We start from the raw sequence: 18,103 nt of genomic DNA on the forward strand, positions 1-18,103 counted from the left end.
TGAATAGGGCGGTCAGACAGGGAGAGGAGGGGAGGCTGCGCTGTCGGGGTCTGGCAGGACAGCGCGGGGGGAGAGAGAAAGAAGCATGGGCACAGATGACAGGATCACGGAATCCGGCGGGTCCAAGGGACCACAGTGGGTCACCTGGTCCAACCTCCCTGCTCAGGCAGGGTCATCCCAGAGTACGGTGCGTGGGATTACATCCAGATGGTTCTGGGAGAACTCCAGAGAGGGAGACTCCACAGCCTGTCTGAAAAAGCCTGTTCCAGTTCGTGGTCACTCGCACAGTAGTCATCTATCTGTCTATCTATCTGTCTATCTATCTATCTATCTATCTATCTAATCTCTTTAATAGAACATCCTGAACCCTTGTCCCCTTAGGCCTTTACTGGGTGTGTAAGAATGGTAAGTTGCACTGTCACCACCATTAATTTATCCCTGCATACAGGTTTTCTAGATTCCATTTTACCTCCGCAGTTAGGAAGTTAGGAATACCTCATCTCCACTGATGGAGAGCTAATGTTGCAGAAAAGCACAGAGCTAGTACTCTAAGCATGTTCAGAGATGTCTCCTGTGCCATGGCACCCCATAAAAACTGTTGTTGAACGAAGGAAGAAACACATTGTCAGCTGCAATGTCTCTGTTGCCATGGCTTTCAGTTCATCTCCACAAGCACATTGTCAATGTTGCCACTCCTCTCTGGCTCCACTTGACTCCTATGTAGCAAAAGAAGCCAAAAGTAGAAACTCCTCAGAGAAGATAATGGGAAGTTATTGCTGGACATAAATTTATCTCAAGACCAGTAGTTTTAAAATGTTCCTAAGTGAGAGTGCTGAGGCTTTAGTACCATCTTCTCTGAAGAGTACAAAGGATCAGCAACTGAGCTGATTTTATGACAGACTTATGTTTGTGAAAGGAGCATAAAAATGTTTTGGTCATTGCAGAAAACTAAGGTCTCTCCCAGTCAAATTCTCCGATTTGGAAAAAGAGCAGAGGTGGGATGTTTCTGAATAATAATTCAAAGAGAGGATGCTAACAGCAGTGTTGTACACAGAGGGTATCTCTTACACTGCTGGAACTTTCCTGCCGTGGTACCAGCAGGCTAAACTGACATCCTCACTTGGTGGTAAATGCAAATCCCTTTGGTAAGATGACCCTTATGTTTATCCACACACTTTTTGAAAAGTAAAAACATCTGCAAGCAGTTACAAATTTGTTGGCATGTTGTAAGCTCATAAACAGAGGCCTCTTCAGTAATTTATTTCAGTGCTTGTGTAACACATCCTGTTTACATTCCACAGTTTTACCATGTTAAAGTACTGGAGTCTTTAAAGCAGAACAGTCCTCCTGGTTTGCTTCACTTAAACAGAAGCTGTACCTTTATATCTTTTATTTTATGTGTATGAGATGAACTATGAAAGTGCGAAAAAGGTTAAGCAAACACAATTGGGTCCCAAGTATAGATCGTACCCATGCAATTCTTTTATATAAAGTTATTCCCTTTGCTGGGATATGTGATTATGAAACCAGAGCCTGTGAACTTGGCTGACTTTTAATTTTAGTGAAAACTGAAAGAAATAAAAGCATCTCTCCATGTTCTTATGCCAATCGTTTGTGCACCATCAGGGTAATATTGACTGTATGTTTTTGGAAAGAGTGAACTAGTGACTCCTAATACCAGATCTTAGTTGTTGTGGTTTTGCAGCACTGGTATGAGGATGAGTCTAGCAAATCCCAATCATCAGTTCAGTGTAACTTAGGCTACAACATTGCCTTTTGCACAGTCTTTTGAGAAACGTGTGTCTGATTCACATTTAACATTCAGCTACTCTGTTTGCAGTTGGGTTCAGGGGTTCTCAAACAAGAACTTGGCCTTTGTCAGCAATCAGACTGTCTGCTACCCTTGTGGTAATTACATCCTCTTCCTGGACATCAAAACAAAGAAGACAAGAGCAGTGCAGTGTCAGACTGGCCAGGTGGGAGCCTTTGCAGCAAATGCCAACAGCCAAGTGGTGGCCTTCTCCGACAGGAAGCTGAATCCCCTCATACACATCTACACTTTTCCAGAACTGAGAAAACTGACAGAATTAAAAGGTAGTGATGTGGTAACTCTCATCATCATCATTTCATTAAAACAATACTTTAATCATCAGTTTCTGAAGTTGTGGGGCCATTTTATAAGACTTGAAAAACAGGGACTGTTTGTCCCTGTCACAGGACATGTAACTGTCTCATGAAGAGATTCATGGAAACCAGTGGAAGGAGTTTTTCACTGCACTGCTTTTATTTAGTTTTAAGCTAGGGAGGAATATGACCATATAGAATGATGCTAATTTAAAAGGAAAAGAAAAGGAGTTAAATGGAATTAGTTTTAGGAAAATGTAGTCAGAATGAGCAATAAATTCATACTGCAGTAGACTCCCAAGCAGACTGCTGAAAGACGGATGAGAAATCCAGGATGTGAGAGATGAGGATTCTTGCAGCTAAACTTTGGAGTCCAGGATGTATGTTTTTGCCTGCTTCATGTAATTTCTCCCCTTGGTTTAGTTGCTTACCCTATTCATGTTTCAGTTCCCTTGCCATTTAATAAGGATCATGATACTTGCTTTTTCATGTATTTGAATAAAATTATGACTGCAAAGGATTTCATAGAACTTGGGGAAAAATACTTTAAAATTTCAAGGTATTATTGGAAAGGAAATTGAAAAAATTCCAAGCACCGATACATAGGGAGCATTTTTATGATCAAATCAAAAGAATAATCTGCAGTGAAGCAAAGAAATCAAGGGCCTGAAGAATATTTAAAGAGTTAAAATGGATATAAAGGAAGTGAGAAGAGTATCTGTGGTATTATAAAATAAAGTCTAGGACAATCAAAGACCATGTTCTTTATTTTTACATTTCAGGTGATGCTCAGCTGGACTATACCTTACTTGCATTTAGTTTTAAAGGCCCATATCTGGCCAGTTACTCTTCAATCCCAGAGTTTGTTCTTTCAGTATGGTAAGAGTATAAAAAAAGTCTCTTATACCATTTGTGTTTTATTCATATTTTTGCGTGACTACTGTTTTAGCATAGATTAAGCTAACAAATGTGCAACACATACTGGTTGCCTTCATCTCTTTTTTTTTTTTTTTCCTGACTGATCATTGTCTGCAAACTTCCTGTACCAAAAATGCTGTTTATTTTCTAGTCTTAGTAGACACTAGTCAAAATGGCTGTTAGCAGTAGCAAAGTTATCTTTTACCTTCTTCCAAATTTTGTTTTTTGGAGTGCTTCCAGAGCCTTCAGCATCAGTTAATTATCGGTTCACTGCTGGAAGTTGAGCACCATGCTGTTTGTGGAAGAAAGTTGCCTGCTGAGAAAAGGGTTCCAAAGCTGATTTGCACTGTTTTGTCCCCTGGACTGTTCAGTGGGCCTCTTAATTACTTTTGCTTGATCTTAGTTCTGGCTTATAATTTTGCTCAGTGATTACACTAACTTGGATCACTGGGTTAGATCATAATTTTCTGCTCATTGATGTGAAGTATTATATAATGCAGTGCAGATACAGAAAGATAGAATATTTATTTTAATTGTACTATAAAATACAATCCTGTTCTTGCCTTCATTGCCAGCAAGCTCCCATTGACTGTGGAGTCTGAGCACTTCAAAACAAACGTGGAGGGTGGAGTAGGAGAAAGGCAAGCAAGGACATGTAAGGAATAGTCAGTGTAGTCTCAGTTTACTGATGATCTTCTCTTGTACAATTATAAGTGAAGATGCAGAAACTTCTGGAATTTCAGAATTTCAGTAATGAGAGTAGATGCTGTTACAGATGCCTCTTCTTTATCCCTTCTGAAGAAGAATAATGTTTGCTGTGAACTCTGATCATACACTGTAGTTCAAGAAGGATGTCTGCATATCACACTGGAGACCAGCAAAGGCTCACTGGCCTGACAGCTGACACACTTGTCACTTACAGCAGAAGTAACACACGTGGTCCAGTGTGTTCACTGTGTGCTCTTAAACAAAAATGCACCATCCTGAGAGACTTCTTAAGATTATTCTTAATACCAGAAATACTTAGAAATGTTTAAATGCTTTAAAGTAGTAGCAATTTCCAAGGCTAAACAATTTTAACCACTTTGAATCAGCATGTTAAAACTATCAGCAGGTAATTGTCATAAAAACCATCCTAAGTCATAAAGAATTTAGTAACAAAATACAATTACATTAGAATATTAAGCTTAGAATGTGTAATAATTTGAACAGAGGTGTGGGAATTTACCGTGAAATCAGGACCTTCATTTTTGTGATTGGATTATATTGTGCTTTCACTGAAGATATATATGTGTGTATAAAGGTCAGAAATCACAGTGTAGAGCATTAGATGTCATGACTATATGACAATTGCACAGCCCCAGTACTTTAAGCAGCTAGTTTGGAATCAGAGGTTGTAAAAGATGTTTTGAAAGATGTCAGTCTCAAAATATAAAGAGCTTGTGGATAACTAAAAGTGCCTTTCATCTGAGATATTTTATCCCTAATATTTATTCTTTTCTGTTCAAAGGAGAAACTTAATGTCAGATTCCTTTTCAGATACATGTTTCACCATAGTTTTAGATCTTAGTAAATTATCTACCAATAAAACCCTGTTGGTGTTATCTGGTAGGTATGAGAAAAGAACATGCTGACAGATCTTCAGAAAGCAAGATATGCTGATATCTTTAAAAGTCAGAATTGTAGTTTATAGCTTCCTGTCATTTTAATGAGAGCAATTGCATATGTGTGAATAATTCCCATTTTTTGCATATGCTGTAAATGTTAACCATTGTTTGCTTCATGATCATTTCTGTGAGTGAATTTTTTACAGCCAGACTAAGGGATTATCATTAATCCATTTACAGCAGTGTATGCATTTTAGATTTCTCCTCTCAGCAATAATGACAAATACTAAAGCCCCAGATGCTGTTTAGAATAACAGTCAGAAAAATTGTCCAATAAATTAAGAAACAGTTTTAACCATTTTCTTCCAATTATGTTAATAAGTTCTTGGATAGAATCTAAAAATGTAAATGATGTCAAATATTAATCTGAATATTGAAAAATACGCAAATTAGATGAGAACATAAAATAGGTTATACTGGACAAAGAAAAGTCAGCAGAAAGCAGATCCCCAAGCTTCTGTTAGCTACACACATAGGGGCATAGCAGCCCCACACAAACTCTGCCCTGGTGTGTAGCCATAGCTTGTATGTCTGCACTCACAACGCAATTACTGTATTACCTAGGTAATTTATCCACAGATAATCATAGGCTGAATGTGATTTGTTTCTTCATTATCACACCTTCCAGCTGCAAGCATTACAGTCATTATGTTACAGATTGGAAGAGCAAGGCTAGGGTGCTGAAGAGTTAATTGTTAGGGCCCATTTTAGTAGTTGCTGATGGAGCTAATGAAAAAAAATCCATTTCTCATGACCATTGTTCTTTTCACAAAAGTGAGTGCCTGATAATGTTTCTAAAATGTCAGTTATTCTATCATTTTCTAGCAGTAATAATGTTATGTGTGGTTAATTAACCACATCCTTTTCATTCTCAAGAGGACCTTACTTGTTTGACAGCAGAAATTTTTTGTCAGTGACAAAGTATTTGGTTTCCAAACTGGAACTTGAACATCAGTCCTAATCACATCCAGACCTTTGGCTTCAATGTTTTTCACCTGTTTAATGGATTTGATTTTCTTTTATTCTCCTTAATGAAGGAACTGGGAAGAAAATCTCCTCCTGTGCAGTGAGTCTCAGCCAGGGCTAACAGGAACCTCTCTGAGTTTTAACCCCATGAATTGGCAGCAGCTGTGTTTTGTTGCTGAGAGCTCCGTTACCATCTGGCGCATTGAAAGGAGCAAGGACGAGCATCACCTTACACGACAGTGAGTGGAACACCCCTCAGGCTAAGAGCAATAGCTATATGTATATTTTGATAATAAAGACTAGCAACACACATCTCTTTGCAAAGGATTTAGTCTCACTTAGTTCACCTAGGTATTGCAGTCAGTAATTACTAAATCACAACCACTATAAATCTGTCTAGTCAATCAAGTGAATTAAATTTATGATTTCATTTCTTAGTACTCACATGACCAGATTATGCACACCATGAAGCTAATACTAATCAGCTGATTTGGCAGCCTTGATCAAAAGCTGTGTGACTGAATAAAGATAGTGCCTGGACTGCTTTTCTGTACATGGCTATGTTGAGCATTGCTTTTGTAGCTATGAAACCATCAAATTTGGGTCAAATTGTTCCTAGTAAGCATAGTTAAACAATATCTTGTTGTAATCACAAATTGTACCAAAAGCTGTGTCAGTTTTCGATGTGATTTTCAACTTCTGTGGCTAATTCACAGGTCCAGAGAGCATGGCTCTGTCAGTGCAATTCACTGTGCACAGCAAAACTAGAATTTATTTATCCAAAATGTGTTTTGAGGTTGGTATAAAAGTAGCACGTATCACTCAAGTTGGAGTTGTTGACGTATAAAACCTATGCTTTGAGGTGGCAACTACTGTACCACTCCAAACTGTGTTTAATCTCATTAAGTATTAATGTAATCAACATATTGCCACATTCACAGTTACACTAATGAAAGTATAATCAAGGTCTTAATTTGTGATCTGAAAAAAATACCGAAGGGTTTTTGCCTTTTGGCATTACAGGATGCATATGTAAATACATAGGCATACTCACTTTTCCTCCATTCAATTTGCAGAAATAAAGCCCATTTTGAAAACAGCTTCTCTGTTTTGCATCAGTGATTGCTATTCATATTTCTTCTCCTCTGACTGTGTCTTTTGCCTTTTCACAGCCCTGTGGAACTCCCTGATGATCACGGGGCCATGAGTCCTCATGAGAATTTGTTTTTCCCAGCTTCTCGTAATGATGATCCATACTATGGTCCTGATTTGCCAGTTTCAGCCATTGCTGGACTGGAAGGAGATGAAGCAGAAACATTTGTGGTAGTTACTGATTTTTGTTCCTTTTTACTATTGCAAGTCATTATACTTTCTATACAAATAGGTGTTAACAAATTCATAATTCTAATGCTTATTAAATAGGTACAACCCAGTAAATGGATCTGTTACCTCAACAATATTTTTGAAATCCATTTTGTCAGGAGACTGAGAAGGCACAATGCTGCTGCATAGTACACTACAGTGTTGAGATGTTTGACATAGCTCCTAGCATATATCTGTGCAGTGGAGGTTTGAATCTGTGTCCTAGAAGCAGTATGAAGTGTGTCAGCATTTAACTGTGCCCAAGATAAAATGACCTGCTGAAAACTTGAAAACTTATTCCCATGCTAAACTGATGGTAGCCCTCACGTATCCTTACTTCCCTTTGGGATTGCTTTCTTCTTGACATTGAAAATGTCTCAAGCTATGAAAACATTGAAGGCTTTTTTCCAGACAGAAACCACTGCTTCTGAAATACATTCCCATACCACTCTAAGTGTTGGACCTTGCCATTTGTTTCACTTGTATTTGATTATTTACTTTTTATCCTCTCTTGAGGTGCCTCTTTTTAGAGGCTTCAAAAGTCTTCTCATTTTGTTTGAAATTCACTTTCATATGACTACCAACTAGAACTGTGAAAACATTTAATTTGCAAATCTGGGATTCTCTTCTTAGATTAAGACCATCAATTTCTATTTGGTGGCTTGTGATGTATATGAGACACCAAAACTAGTATGCATAAGATGACACTGGCATTATATACTACATCTCAATGGACAAATGGGAATTCTGTATTAGTGGGAGCTCTGTATTAGTGTATGAAGTAGACTCAAAAAGTAAAACCAGGAAATTATATTTTCCTGACTTCATAATCTTTTTGTTGCCTCATGCTTTCACAATGGTAGAGGTTTTTAACTGTGTAAGGAATTTCCTATGGTTTTCAGGATAATCAAGAACTATTAAAAAATCCTTTATTGATTCTAAATACATGTGAACTGTTCATATTTGAGATCACTTAGAACATAAAAAGTGAAGATCATATATGCTCATCTGGGGCTTTGCCATTTTCTTCTTCCTTACTGCCTCTTAGGTTATGTGCAAATGATGAACTCTGCAAAACCCACTTTGTTCTTTATTCTGTAAAGTGAATTACAAGAAGTATTGGAGAAAAAGCAGTTCCTGTGTTAGGTCTGTGAGGCTTAATAGAATTTGTCCTTGAATAGATGCCATTCTGTTCAGTAGTAGTACGTTCTTATGCTTGAACTTGCAGAACCATGTTTAGGACTTTTCCACATGGAAAAGTTTGTGCTTTCAACCATGCTAGATGTATGTACTAGAGGTCTATATAGGGTCTTTGCATTCCCAGCTGCCTTCAGAAAAACCTAGATTTCTTTTTAGCACCTTCAATGTGATTATGTTCTCCTTATCCATAGAAATATTTCTGGAGTAAGAGTAAACTGTTCTAATAGTTTTCATTGAAGATTTCCTTTTCTTTCAAATAATATGGTAAATATTTTGATAGTTATTTACTGTCCAGTTTTCTTAGATGTGTGTACTTTGTTGCCAGTATTGGTAGGTAATGAACAAGTTATTTAGAAATGAAATGGTTTTTTTTTTTCAGAAATACAGGCTCTTGTTCCTTTTGTTGTGTTGGTGGTATGTTGTTTCTTGAGTACTAAACTGTGAGGTTCTCACAGTTTAACACTGGGAGACAATGAATCTATTTCTAGTATGTTTTCATCTTGCTCCAGGATATGGTAGCTGAGTAATTTTTTAAAGACTTGAATTTATTGTGCCTTAGAGCACTAATTCTCTCCTCCACGCATGCCTGTGCACATAAACTCTATCTCTAACTGAGCAGAAAAACGGAGCCCTCTTAGACCTTCTAAGCCCTGACACTGGAGGGAAATCACATGCTTATGATTGTCCTGTCAAGTTAAGCACCTCTTTGCAACACCCCAGCACTGAAAAGCAAGCCCAGTGTGCTTGTTTGCTGCTTGGAAGTGTGTCCGTGTTCCATACTCCAGAACCACGTGCTGGGGCTGGCTGTGTACCCAAGTGTAACCACAGCGGGGTAGCAGAGGGAAAGGATTGAAATATCCTACAGCTTTCCCTCCTTTTCTTTCTTGCATGAGATTTTTCTAGATCAGAGTTTTCTAAATGTGCTTTACCACAGAATCACAAAATATGCTGGGTTGGAAGGGTCCTACAAGGATCATTGAGTCCCACTCCTGGCCCTGCACAGGACCATCCCCAGGAGTCACACCCTGAGAGTTCTCCAAACTCTTATTTGAACTGTCAGCCTTGGTGCTGTGACCACTTTCTGAGGAGCCTCTTCCAATGCCCAGCCAGCTTCTGGTGAAGAATCTTTCTCTATTGTCCAACCTAAACCTCCCCTGATACGGGCCATTCCCTTCAGGTCCTGTCACTGTCACCACAGAGCAGAGATCGGTGTCTGTCCCTGCTCTTCCCCTCACAGGGAAGTTGTAACTGCAGTGAGGTCTCCCATCAGTCTCTTCTCCAGGCTGAAGAGACCAAGCGACTTCAGCTGCTCTTTATCCAGCTCCCCCTCTAGACCCTTAACTATCTTCCTAGCCCCCTTTGGATACTCTCTAATGGTTTATTATCTTTCTTATATTGCAGTGACCAAAACTGCTCACAGTATTCAAGGTGAGGCAGCCTCAGTGCAGAGCAGAGTGGGACAATCAAGCCCACTTGAATTGATTTCATCTCTAATACCAATTTTATTCCGTTGTCTTTTTATAAAACTTTTTGTGGCAAGGATCTATCATGGATTTATTTTCCTGATAAGGTGCTATTCAAAAGGGAGAGAAGTTAAACAAATCAGCATTATTATTATTATTATTATTATTATTATTATTATTATTATTATTATGCACCACCATACCATTGCACAGTCCAAGAAGCAACCTGGTTTGGGATTTACATAATCTCATCCTATGATTAGCATATTTTTATCTGTAAAGACAGTCATGGTAGAAGGTACAAAGGAACACTGCAGAAATTGTGTTTACCCAGAAAGCTTCTGTTTTGCAGAAGTTCAATTACAACCTTCCCAAAGATTTGTGATGTTCAAGCCTTATAAAATCAGTGAAAATGCCTATATTAGATGGTTTTCTGGGTGATGTAAAGCCCTATTTCCTATAAATTTGTTACTGTCAGCCATATTTGATGTATAAAGTAAATATTAATACACTTTATTTCTGTAACATTTTTCCCCTGAGAAACTAAAAAATGCCTTGTAAGCATAAATAAAATGTAAGTTCCTTACTCAGAATCATATAACAAGGGCTTGGTATATTTTGCTAATGAAATCTAGGTACTTATGGATTTCTGTCCTATGTTTTCATCACAAGTCCATCCATATTTCCTCTTTTTATAGAACCTTTAGTGAGACAGCAGGTGTTTTACAGAATCATACCTTGTTTTTTTTCATCTGTCATATTGTTTAGTGATCCTCACCACTTCTGCACACATGCATGGTGCTTTGAATCCTCTCTTTTAAATGTTCTCCCAAGGTTTTCTTGTGTTTTGTCTCCCTCTTCCCCTCCCTGAATTCTCTTTAATCTGGTTCTTTCTGTCATGGTATTTTTATGACCTTTGTTGCTGTTGTATCTGAACAGGCCACTCTCTGTCTTTAATAATACTTGCCGGACAAGTGCTGTTCTTCCTGTTTTATGGAGGACAGATTTATGAGAGTTATTTTAGCAAAATGAAATTCAAGGCACATGGGAAATCCAGGTCAGGGATATTTCTATCACTTATTTGCAGATGACACAAAGATTGACAAAGCTGTTTTACAGAGCAATTTGGATTATACAATTAGATAAGCTATTCAAACAAAATGTTTTTAGTACTGCCAGGTATGCAAGAACCAGATGTTCACGTTTTAGCTATAAAGTGGAAGAATATTCTAAAAAGCAGTTAGAAAGGCATTTGTTGTGGTGAAGTCATAATAAGTAACCATTTAAACTGGGGCCTCTAGTGCCCTTCTGACATTTAAATAACCCTCCAGGGGCTCAGTGTGTTGAATTTTATCATAATTGTATCATTAAAAGTTTCGGAAATGCCCTTGTTATGGTGGGTCAATATTTTTGTGAGGATAGGGAAGATACTGGAGGGATTTCCAAGCTAGAGATAAAATTGCAACAGATGCAAGTGCTGGAGAATAAATCCAGATAAATGCAAATTTTAAAATATATAGTATTTAATTGAAAATATAATGCATCATTTAAACAAGTTTCTAGAGAGAGAAGTGAGCTCTCCACATCAGTTTCCAGACATACACTTTTTGGAGAATGTTCTCTGTCAAGTTACTGGCTTCAGTGAAGGGATGACTGAATAAAATAATGCTGATGTTAAACATGATGTCAGACTCTATGAGGTAATGATTTTTTTTCCTTCTCTTGAAATGTATGTAACAACTTGTACAGATATTTGTCAATTTTTGATTGAACTTGTTTATTTTCATGCTGAAGCCTAGAAATTGTATTAAGACTTCAGTGCATCCCACTGCCCACTGCTGGACTGCAACCTCAGAAATATACATGGGCTGTAAGGAAGGATATGTTTTGGCAATTGATGCTGAGAAATACACTGTTTCTGTTCTTCAACAAAAAGCTCCACCTGGTAAGAAATAGCTGAGTGTGTTTCATTCAAGCAAGGAAGAATGTAGATAGGTGAAAGCTTTTTGTGCTTTCTTCTGTTCTTCTATTGGGTACCTTACAGAAATTATAAAGCTGTTTTGTTGAACCCTATTTTTTTATTAGTACAGTAAATATATGAAAATGTCTTTTGAGTTTCTCTGGGGGTGTTTTTAACACCCAATAACTGACCTCCATTTTTATTTCTTAAAACAAAACAAAACAAAGCAAAACAAAACAAAACAATTCTGTAAATACATCAAAATTGATTAAATTAACTATATTTCCAGGAGTCCAGATCTTATTAACCAGCCCTACTAGATTAACATTAAACTATTAATATGCCAGCTACTAATAGTAGTACTAATAGGAGTACTATTTTTGCTATTAGTTAAGTACCAATAATTTATTTTATTTTGCATGAAATGTTGTATAGTCTTCATTTGCTGTGTTAGATAAAGTTAGAAGTGATCTTTGAGACCTCATGAGTCTTCAAGAAACAAAACTGAAGCAATGTGGCTTAGTAGCATTCCTTAGTGCCAGCTCTTACATAGGCTATTTTATAACGAAAACAAGGCTGCAAACACTGCCAAGCTTTACTGCAGAATGCATGAAGCACAGAGAGTGAACAGAAGATATCTTTGGCTTCAAACAAAGAAATCTGGCTTTAATTTATTCTGGAATGGGAGGACCTCTGATTGATTTCAACTCACCAACGTGGTTTGTGTGCCCTATATGTATTCCCATCTGTCTTTTTTCATGGGGACCTTGAGCGGGCTATGACTGACTAAAGTTTCATGTCAAGGGCAGCCCATTTCAGACCTTCTTTTTCTGGGAATCCTGAGGTGTCTCCTCTGCTAAATGCCACTACCCTTCTGTGCCCATTCAGAGGGCTCCTAAAAGGAGGATGCTGAGACACAGTCAGCAGAACTTGTTCCTTAGGCAATCTGTACCCCATCATCCTTTGATGGGACGGAAGGTGTCAGTCTTATAGTGCACATGAAGTTCATACCTTGGTCAGGGCTAGGAGGAATATACTTCTTCCTAACATAGAGCTGTTTCCATAAGAAACACTGAATTAGTGGTAATTGATAATCTCCTGGTAATCTGATTTTCTTCTGTTTACATATAGTACATGATTTTTCAAGCTGCAGCAAGTACCCTGACGTCATTTTTGGTAGTTAATACCAAAATAAAAGGTTGTTTTTAAAACAGTCTAATAAACCAGCATTATTTCTCTTTTTTTTAACTATCAGACTGTTAAATTTAGCAAATCAAGAGTTGGAAATCATCAAGAAATAAAAACCTGAGGTGTGACCAGAACTGGTTTTGTCAGTTAAGTAGAAGGCAACAATAACACTGGCCATTTGGGCTTTTTCTTGGCCTGTGTATTCATCTTTGAGTCCTGTAACAGAATGGTCTGTATTTATATTATACTGAAATTTCCGCTTAATTTAAAACAGATTGCAATCTGTATCTATTTAGCAGAATGCTTAAGTGCCTGGCCAGCTTTAAGCATATGCTGAATTCCTGATACAGTGTTGCAAACAGAATCATAAGCAGCCACAACATTTCACTTAGGCATTGTTTTCAGAGTAGCTGAACTTTCCTTGTGAGTGTATAAAAAAAAAAATCATTGTTAGAACTAAAAATACCATAACTTGGTACTAGAAGGAAGATAAATCTGCATCTGAACCACTCTCCACACCAAGTCCACGTTATCTCCTTGTTACAGCTGTAAACTGAGTAACAGAACTGTGCTTGCTCAGTTGCATAGATGGCAGAAGTGGTAGATACTGAGGAAGAATGCGCATTTTTCATTTAGTGTACTGAACCTGGCCTTTTGTTGAATAGAGTGGAATACAACTGACTTGTATTGCAATATTGACCTACAAACAAGGTTGACATTTAAATTGTTTTCTTTTGTGCAGAGTTCATGCAGAAAATAGCAGATGTGGTGTCCTATGCTCGTAGAGAAGTGCAGAAAAAGAAAGGTATTTCCATGTTCAGATGAAGCTCATAGATTTTTAGGCAGCACTGCTGATGTCTGGGAGTAATAATATGTGAGTACAGCTGGAAGCCACTGGTTAGAAAAACTCATCACACACTGGCCTCTGCAAGACACATTGTTGGCAATCTTATGTGTATTTACATGACAAAAGATTAATACCTTTTTTGCTAAGAGCCAGCCAAATTAAAAGCCTCAGGAGAAATAGTTACAGCAGAAAAAATTCTGTTCATTCTAATTTAAATTGGAATAAGTGGTGCTAGTAGAGGTTCCCTACTGCTTAGTTTTAGCATTTCTTTAGATCTGCAATCACTCATAATTTATCTGAGTTAGGATTTAGGGGTTTATCTCAAACACTTTGTTTTGGGCACCACAGTACAAAAAAGATTGAATGGATGAAGTTCAGCACATTTCCACAAAGGTTGTTACAGTCTTAGTACATGACATACACATCCGTGTGAGAAAACTGTTTGTTCAGCCTGGAGGAAAGGAAATGAGGGATTTTACTACTGCTTTAGCTATCCAAAGAAAGGTTACAGTGAATATGCAACCAAAGGACACAGTTTGCATCAACAGGAATTCTGGGTATATATTAGGAAATAAATACTTTCACAGTGAAGGTAGTCAGACATTGGGACAAGTTGCCCAGAGAAGATAGGGAATTTCCATTTTTGGGTATATTCAAACCTTAGCTGATATGAGCCTGGACAACATAATTCAACTTTGAAGTTGGTTCTGAGTTTGAAGTCAGCTCTGTGCTGAGTAGGAGGTTGGATTAGAGGACTTCTAGAATCCCTTCCAATCTAAATAACTCTATGGTCCTTTTACTCACAAATAAATAGTAAATTATCTGAGATTTGGAGACACAACACATGGTTGAAATAAATTAAATTTTATATTTTATATTTTATGTTGGTTTTGTGCTTTCAGGTGGCAAACCAAGCAGTCTGCAAAAACCAGTTTTATTTGCCATGGCATTCTGTAATGAGGGACTGTATGCAGCTGGAAATGTAAGGCATCCTTTGTGCTTTTAACTTACTCTGAGTGTGTGAAAATCTACATTCAAATGGACTATATTTGCAGAGTTCACTGCAAAGACAGGAGTTAGGAAAAAGTGAGGGGTTGTAGGACTATAAAGTTCCTCTCTGGTGTTGACTATATTACTTTGTTAAGGCTTAACACAGGGGAGCAGAGTGTGAAAAGATACAATTTTTGTACTCAAAGAAGCAATAAAAGAGGACAATCCTGGTTTTTTTTAAGAATATAGTAGAGGAACAGAAAAGAAGGATGGAAAAAATTGGAAAGGAGAGAAAATGGCCAATAGAATTGCCAAATTATTTTGTGTAAAATGTAACTCAATATCTAACCCAATCTGAAAATGCCATTGTACATTCCTGCTTAAGTGGGGGACAAATTCTTACAGTGTCTCAAAAACAACAATATGAAATCGAAAGCATTATCTAATGATAGAGTCTGTTGTTATCAAACGTGGACTGTCACTAAGAATTGTATTAAAGAACACCTTTATGTTCAATAGATTTATTATCTCAGTTTGGAGTGCTTTTTATTTAAACCTACTAAAGACAAATGACACCATTGGTGATGGGATGCAGTTAAACGCTGCTGCTCTAGTGATTTTCAGATGATCTTGCAATTTAATTTGCCATATAGTATAACTGACATAGACCTCATGTGGATTTGTACTTTTCTGCACAGGAGGGCATTTTAGTCTTTTATGACATCAAGGATCTGCAGTATGAGATAAAAATCTGTGCTGATATCTCACAGCCCATATCCAGCCTCATGTTTTCTCCTGATTACACCAGTCTGCTGCTTGTCACTGAGCAGGTACAACATTTGAGATAACAGTGCTACATAATGGGATGTTCCTGGGATTCTATGTGAATTTGCTGATACTATTAGTACAAAATGTTTAATGTAATCACATAAGTAAACAAATTGTATCAGAAGTGAACATAGTCCATTCTGTATTTTTACTGAAAATTGGAAAGACTTTTTATGAGGCACAGAACAATTGTCTCCTACAGATGGTAGAATATAAAGTACCTAATGTTGAGATTTCCCAACAGAAATCCTTGTGTGTGTACAGTTGAGTACATGTTCAGGGTCTCTCGTGTGCCCAGATCACGGATCTACTGGGCATGAATTCCAGGCTTGATGTGTACCTTCACAGAGAGAAAAGTGTAGCTGGGATGTATCAGACGTACTGTGACTCTGCAGTAGAGTTGTTCTCTCTACAGACATGAAGTTTTGGGTTGGTGCAGAATATTTATTCATTTCTGGAGTAACATGAAATTGGGTGTAGTTAAATTATTTTATTAAAGCAAGTTTGAGAAACAGAACTTCTTGAAAATATGGTTAGCTGGAGCGCTCTAAAAGGAACTAGCATTAGCTAGTGTAAATTAATAAAATCCAGTAAACTCAGATTAATCCTACTGGGCACATTTTACCTCAGGTTAGAGTCAAATATAAAAGTTCAAAGAGTGAAGCTCAGAAGGATGGGGGGGGGGGTTTCAAGTTTTCAGAAGCTTCTAGTGAAGAGTTTCATATCCCAGTGATGGATTATTTCTCTTTCTTTGTCAGGGGACAGTCTATAGTTATAAACCTGCCCATAGTGGAGAAGCTGTCAAACTCTTGGACACATCCAGCAGCTGTTTTCTGGCAGCTGATTTTCTTACTCCAGGGAACAACTACTGTGTGGTAAGAAAGTGTATTATTTTTAATATAGAATAGTAGCTCTTTTCAGATAACCAATATGTTGCTAAGGCACAAAATGAAAAGCCTTGCAGAAATCAGATTGTTCTGGTATTTGTTATAGTTGTGTAACTTTTCATTAAGTAAGTAAATGGCATTCATTCAGCTATAGTCTATAAAAGGGTCAGAACTTGCCTTGGAACGCAGGTTGGATAATTTATTTTATATTGGTTCTGCTGCTGATTTGTGTGACTTATATTGTTCAGGAAGATAGCTGAGCAAAAGATGGATTCAGTTCAGAGAACAGATGTTGTCCAACTATTGCTACTGAGCTTTTCAGCCCTCTGCACAGATTCTCAGGAACATCCTGAGAGATACCCCTGTGCTGGGTCGAGGGACAAAGAAGGCCTTTACTCATGCACCTGTCTATTCTTAAAAATTCCTTCCTTTTCATTGTCTTTTACTTCTGCAAGACATATATGTTAGCTACCAATTCATTTACAGGCCATGAATTGTCCAGGTAGCCAGCCTAGAAAACCTGGGGTCATAGTCTGTTAAGTTGGCTGAATCTCTTTGTTCACCATAGCCCAGGAATGCTAAATTTTACCTGACTGTGTATCAGTACTGTGAAGACTGAGTGATCTCTAGCCTTACTTCTTGTAAGCCTTACTACTTGCAATTGTGGAATTACAAAATTACCTAGATATAGGAAGAACTCAAGTATTGTTTTGATCTCCATCTTTCATGTGAGAAAATGAGACCTCTCCCCAAGGCCTTTCCTTTGCAAATAAAATTGTAAGTAGGTTGTTCTATTACTGGCAGGATGGTAGGAGTGCTAATATTGATCAAGCAAACAAATTTTGCACTAAGTTGTCTTACTCTGCTTAAAACTGCAGAAATGCACAAAAATTATTGAAAGTATTCCTTAAGCGGATGTACATTGCAGCACCTGGATTTAGTAAAAGGCTTAATAATCCTGAGTAACCCTTAATCTGCTATGCTCAGCAATTATTTGAATCCATATTCTATAGGAGATCACTAATCATTTCCAGACTATTTGGTTATTTCATCCTCTTTTGACTCTTTTTTTCTCTGTTCAACAGTCTGTAACAATTTCAGGTGAAGTACAAGTTTGGTCCTTGGAAGATGGAAGTTTCCTCAGCAAGCTAAACCTTGGTATTGAGGTACAAGTAACCAGGAGCTTATACATCACTGATACTTAAAATTTTCTATATTTTTCAATTGATAGCATAATATTCCACAGATTTGCATCAATCAGTGCTGAGGAAAGCTCAATAATGTCTTTGAGCAACCCATGAATGAGATTTAAAGATTATCTTTCAGAATGTTTCCTTGAGCTAATCCTGTCATGTTTTTATCTTGACTTCAAAGCAGAGGAAACACTTCAGCCAATTGTCTTCATGATGCATCTTTCAGCACATTTTTGTAAAAAAATTTAGATTTTTATGGCATTCTTTTTTTTTTTTCTTTTTAATGAGTAACAGAAAAGTTTCAAAAGTAGAAAAGCTAAATGCCTTGACTGATAATGAAAAACAGGTTTTAAGAATTGAGCTGATAAAAGTATTTCAAACTGTTAATGCTTTGTCCTGGTTTAAGATGCATTCAGACCCTGAAATCTGACATAGTAAAAAAATTATGTCCATTATGTCTCTAAATACTTTCTTTGTTAAAAACATGTTTTTTAAATAAACAGCTTGTGG

General features: G+C 37.3%; 1 protein-coding gene across 1 annotated transcript in view; it reads left to right on the forward strand.

Moving 5' to 3' along the window:
* Positions 1 to 18,103, forward strand: part of CFAP43 (cilia and flagella associated protein 43) — a 44,277-nt gene that overhangs the window by 284 nt on the left and 25,890 nt on the right. Inside the window, exons 2-11 of the mRNA XM_053949243.1 lie at positions 1,841 to 2,094; positions 2,907 to 3,003; positions 5,747 to 5,914; positions 6,848 to 6,998; positions 11,495 to 11,645; positions 13,591 to 13,653; positions 14,598 to 14,677; positions 15,384 to 15,515; positions 16,272 to 16,388; positions 17,486 to 17,566. Of these exons, the coding sequence (XP_053805218.1) occupies positions 1,841 to 2,094; positions 2,907 to 3,003; positions 5,747 to 5,914; positions 6,848 to 6,998; positions 11,495 to 11,645; positions 13,591 to 13,653; positions 14,598 to 14,677; positions 15,384 to 15,515; positions 16,272 to 16,388; positions 17,486 to 17,566 (1,294 nt within the window). The remainder of the gene's footprint in view (positions 1 to 1,840; positions 2,095 to 2,906; positions 3,004 to 5,746; positions 5,915 to 6,847; positions 6,999 to 11,494; positions 11,646 to 13,590; positions 13,654 to 14,597; positions 14,678 to 15,383; positions 15,516 to 16,271; positions 16,389 to 17,485; positions 17,567 to 18,103) is intronic.

This window comes from Vidua chalybeata, chromosome 8, assembly GCF_026979565.1.
Source record: "Vidua chalybeata isolate OUT-0048 chromosome 8, bVidCha1 merged haplotype, whole genome shotgun sequence".
Classification (NCBI taxonomy): domain Eukaryota; kingdom Metazoa; phylum Chordata; class Aves; order Passeriformes; family Viduidae; genus Vidua; species Vidua chalybeata.